This window comes from Perkinsus marinus (assembly GCF_000006405.1).
Source record: "Perkinsus marinus ATCC 50983 genomic scaffold scf_1104296959768, whole genome shotgun sequence".
Classification (NCBI taxonomy): domain Eukaryota; phylum Perkinsozoa; order Perkinsida; family Perkinsidae; genus Perkinsus; species Perkinsus marinus.
In genome coordinates this window covers 225,466-229,183 of record NW_003206281.1, presented here as the reverse complement: position 1 = coordinate 229,183, position 3,718 = coordinate 225,466, and the positions used below count along the sequence as shown (strand labels likewise).

At 44.4% G+C, this 3,718-nt stretch overlaps 2 protein-coding genes across 2 annotated transcripts in view; both read left to right on the top strand.

Moving 5' to 3' along the window:
- Positions 1-1,320: 1,320 nt before the first annotated feature.
- Pmar_PMAR026387 (hypothetical protein) lies at positions 1,321-1,972 on the top strand (the record flags this gene model as incomplete). Its single annotated transcript, XM_002772973.1, has 3 exons — positions 1,321-1,441; positions 1,704-1,889; positions 1,932-1,972. The coding sequence occupies 3 exons, from the start codon at positions 1,321-1,323 to the stop codon at positions 1,970-1,972; spliced, it is 348 nt and encodes a 115-aa protein (XP_002773019.1).
- A 662-nt stretch (positions 1,973-2,634) lies between these two features.
- The window catches only part of Pmar_PMAR026386 (ADP/ATP transporter, putative), a gene marked incomplete at both ends in the record, with an annotated part of 3,626 nt that continues 2,542 nt past the window's right edge, over positions 2,635-3,718 (top strand). The window contains 2 exons of the mRNA XM_002772972.1: positions 2,635-2,759; positions 3,201-3,286. Coding sequence (XP_002773018.1) covers positions 2,635-2,759; positions 3,201-3,286 — 211 coding nt within the window. The remainder of the gene's footprint in view (positions 2,760-3,200; positions 3,287-3,718) is intronic.

The following is a 3,718-nucleotide window of genomic DNA, read 5'->3' as shown; positions in this document are numbered from 1 at the left end:
GCGGTCGGCAATATGGCTGGCTGCTTAGTTTGTTGAATACGATTATGAGCGGTTTATGGTTTACCATGACTAGGTGTATTACGTTATGTGATAGTTTTACGTTTCCATGAAAACTACTCGTTAGGCTTTCAAATTAGCGGTATTCCTCCCAGTGTGGGGAAATATAAGTATGGTCAACTATGTGTTGGTGACCTACTTCCAAGTAGGATCATGCTTAGTTGCTCAACAGCGAGTTGGACGTGGAGCTCATCAGCGGAGTGGTCCTTCCCAGCACCCACCACCACAAGATGGAGTTAGCAAAAACTCCCTTTGCCCGGAGGAAATTTTGAGAAGTGGTGTCCGAACTCGTATGTAAACCTCTATAATCAGTTAGACGTTAGTTAGGCAGTGGCATAGCGGCCCCACTCGAAGAAACTGTTGTTACTGAGGCATATCTTGCAGTGGCATAGCGGCCCCACTCGAAGAAACTGTTGTTACTGAGGCATATCTTGCAGTGGCATAGCGGCCCCACTCGAAGAAACTGTTGTTACTGAGGCATATCTTGCAGTGGCATAGCGGCCCCACTCGAAGAAACTGTTGTTACTGAGGCATATCTTGCAGTCGCATAGCGGCCCCACCCGAAGAAACTGTTGTTACTGAGGCATATCTTGCAGTGGCATAGCGGCCACACTCGAAGAAACTGTTGTTACTGAGGCATATCTTGCAGTGGCATAGCGGCCCCACTCGAAGAAACTGTTGTTACTGAGGCATATCTTGCAGTGTCATAGCGGCCCCACCTGAAGAAACTGTTGTTACTAAGGCATATCTTGCAGTGGCATAGCGGCCCCACCCGAAGAAACTGTTGTTACTGAGGCATATCTTGCAGTGGCATAGCGGCCCCACTCGAAGAAACTGTTGTTACTGAGGCATATCTTGCAGTGGCATAGCGGCCCCACTCGAAGAAACTGTTGTTACTGAGGCATATCTTGCAGTGGCATAGTGGCCCCATCCGAAGAAACTGTTGTTACTGAGGCATATCTTGCAGTGGCATAGTGGCCCCATCCGAAGAAACTGTTGTCACTAAGGCATATCTTGCAGTGGCATAGCGGCCCCACTCGAAGAAACTGTTGTTACTGAGGCATATCTTGCAGTGGCATAGTGGCCCCATCCGAAGAAACTGTTGTCACTAAGGCATATCTTGCAGTGGCATAGCCGCATGATTCCACAGGCCTTCAACTCCACCAAAGGCGTTCTCGGCCGCATGTTGACCTTCACGTTCGCATCATGATAGTGTATTGCTGGTGGCGAATTCTAGTTGCTTAAATTATATTTCCCTCAAGTATGGATCCCAAGCTAATTATGTACGTCAATCGGGTAACTGAGGCCATCGCCAAAGTGAACCTAGAGATGGGGAAGATACGCTCCAAGGTCGATGAGCAAGCCAGCGAGCTCACCAGGAGAGGTATGAAGTGTTTTCTGTGGGCTCTCTGAGGTTTTCTCTCAATTATTCCTACAATTTGTGTGTAGTTCTCGGGAGAGTGAAGTTGTAGTCATCAGCTCGTGAAAATATTCAGAAATACCTAATGAAGATCATATAAAATTTCCACTTCGTGTGCCATCTCTGAGGATTGTCATCTCTGAGGACTATTCCAATCTTTTTTAGTGAACGTTTGTTACCAATTTCGTTTTCACTAGATTCTTTATTCCTCATGGTTTCGTTTTAGATGACGAAATTGCCGAGTTACGATCTCAACTAGAAGATCAAGGGAACGAAATAAAGACGTTGAAGCAGGAATCCGCGTGTTTGCGTCGACTCCTCGCTAACGCCGATCCGAAATCGTCTGATGTTGCCACTTCACCGACATGGAGTGCGCAAGCCTCGAGGATGAGAGAACTCTCTATGGCTTCAAGTGAGTTTGGAAAACTTAACACTGTTCATTATTTTTCCTCAGCTCAAGTAGACGATGATCACATCCCCACTCCGCGGAAATGAAAGATAGATCCACGTTGAAAACCGAATAGTTCTGCTAATTGCTCACGGTTTAGCGTTTTCGCCGCTCGTACATGGCGGAAGTATTTGTCAACAAAAGGCATTTTCGTGATTCGCTTATTGTAGTTATTATTCTCCTGCGAAAAGGCTCAGAGCAATTTTTATAAAGTCGTAGGAGTGGAAGTGGCTATAGAGTTTTCGGAAGGGACTTATAACAATTGCTCAATAATTGTTCCGTAGAGAGACAGTTGATTCTCCTTTTGCCGTGTGTGCAAATTCGTGACCCCTTTTCTGTCTTGCGTTCAAACGGTGCTTTCAATTGAACGGTTATATCTAATGAGGACATATATATAACACCTTTTTGGTTTCAACTCAACTGCTTTGTGTGCTCTGTAATATGAATAACATGAGGAACGATATGCAGGTGAAAACGCTAGCGAAAATACGAATTATCAGTCCAAGAAATTCACATGCTGCTTGAAGCAAGTAGTGATTCATACATCACAATATAGCATCTCAACTTGGATGGAGGAATGTCTAGTGAAAATATTCTGAATATAACTGATAATTATTCCGTTTCGGTTTAGGGAGTACTTTGGTGGGGTTACCGTCTTAACGAGCCGCTAATCCCTGATCCATCATTTTTCAGTTTTTTCTCCTTCCTAATGCCCGATAGAAGCCCTGTAGTCGATACACGGTATCTATCCAATTCGATTCTAGCCTGCAGTGGTGCGATCGCTGGTGCCTCGGCGAAGACGATTGTAGCTCCCTTGGAAAGGGTTAAAATAATGTAGTAACATTCGCGTTTCCAAATGCCATGGAATAATTTCCTGAAAGTCTTCGAGTCTCCACGGGCGGATATTTCCTGGGGGCAATCATCGATAGAACACAGCAATAAACCCAGCGATTTTCTGTAGCAATGGTCAACTTTCACTCGAACTACAGATTGTGGCACTCACGTCTGAATGTGAGTTCCTTAGACACTGCGGTACTGAAAATGAGTCCACGTCGGAAATATGCTAGATTTCGTCCCAGGATCTTCTCTCAACCTGATATCCAAAATTCTCCACGCAGTTCACCAGAATTCTCCTCGTGAAGCATGAAATCGACTCTTTGTGGTATTCCAAGGACTCGCGGTTTCTCTCCAATAGACTCAAATCGCAACTCAGGAGTAACGAATTGTGACAGAATCCTGCAGATCCGCGCGTCAGTCATTTTTGTCCGTGTTCAGATTCCAAGCTAGCTCAACAATGAAGTATCGATGGTCCAATGTGTGGTCCACGTTGTTGGAAATTCAGCAAAGAGACGGTTTGGCGGGTAATATAGTGTCGGTAACTCGTGAAAGAAAGTATGAGTTCGATATGAGTGGATTATCGAGAAATTCTCGAGGGTGATCGAAAGAAATTTTTTGGATTAGGTTTCCCATAAATTCACGGAAAAGTCAGATATGTGCGATTTATCTCATATCTTAGTGCTCTTAACTCCATTGGGGAGTAAGTTACTAATTATTGTATGTTTCTAATCATTGGGATGACGATCCGAGAAGTCGGGGAAGGTTCTCTTCTGGTTGCCTCCTAAGTACAGGGTGTTCTGAGATAAACACAATAACTCTCAGCTATCAGAAGTTGTGTATCGGGTTTTCGATGATGCTCATTTTGATGGAGTCGTCGTAGGAGCGATCGTTCATCATAACTCATTATATTTAACAGTCATAGTATAGTGATAGTTATTATAATCATATTGAGCATC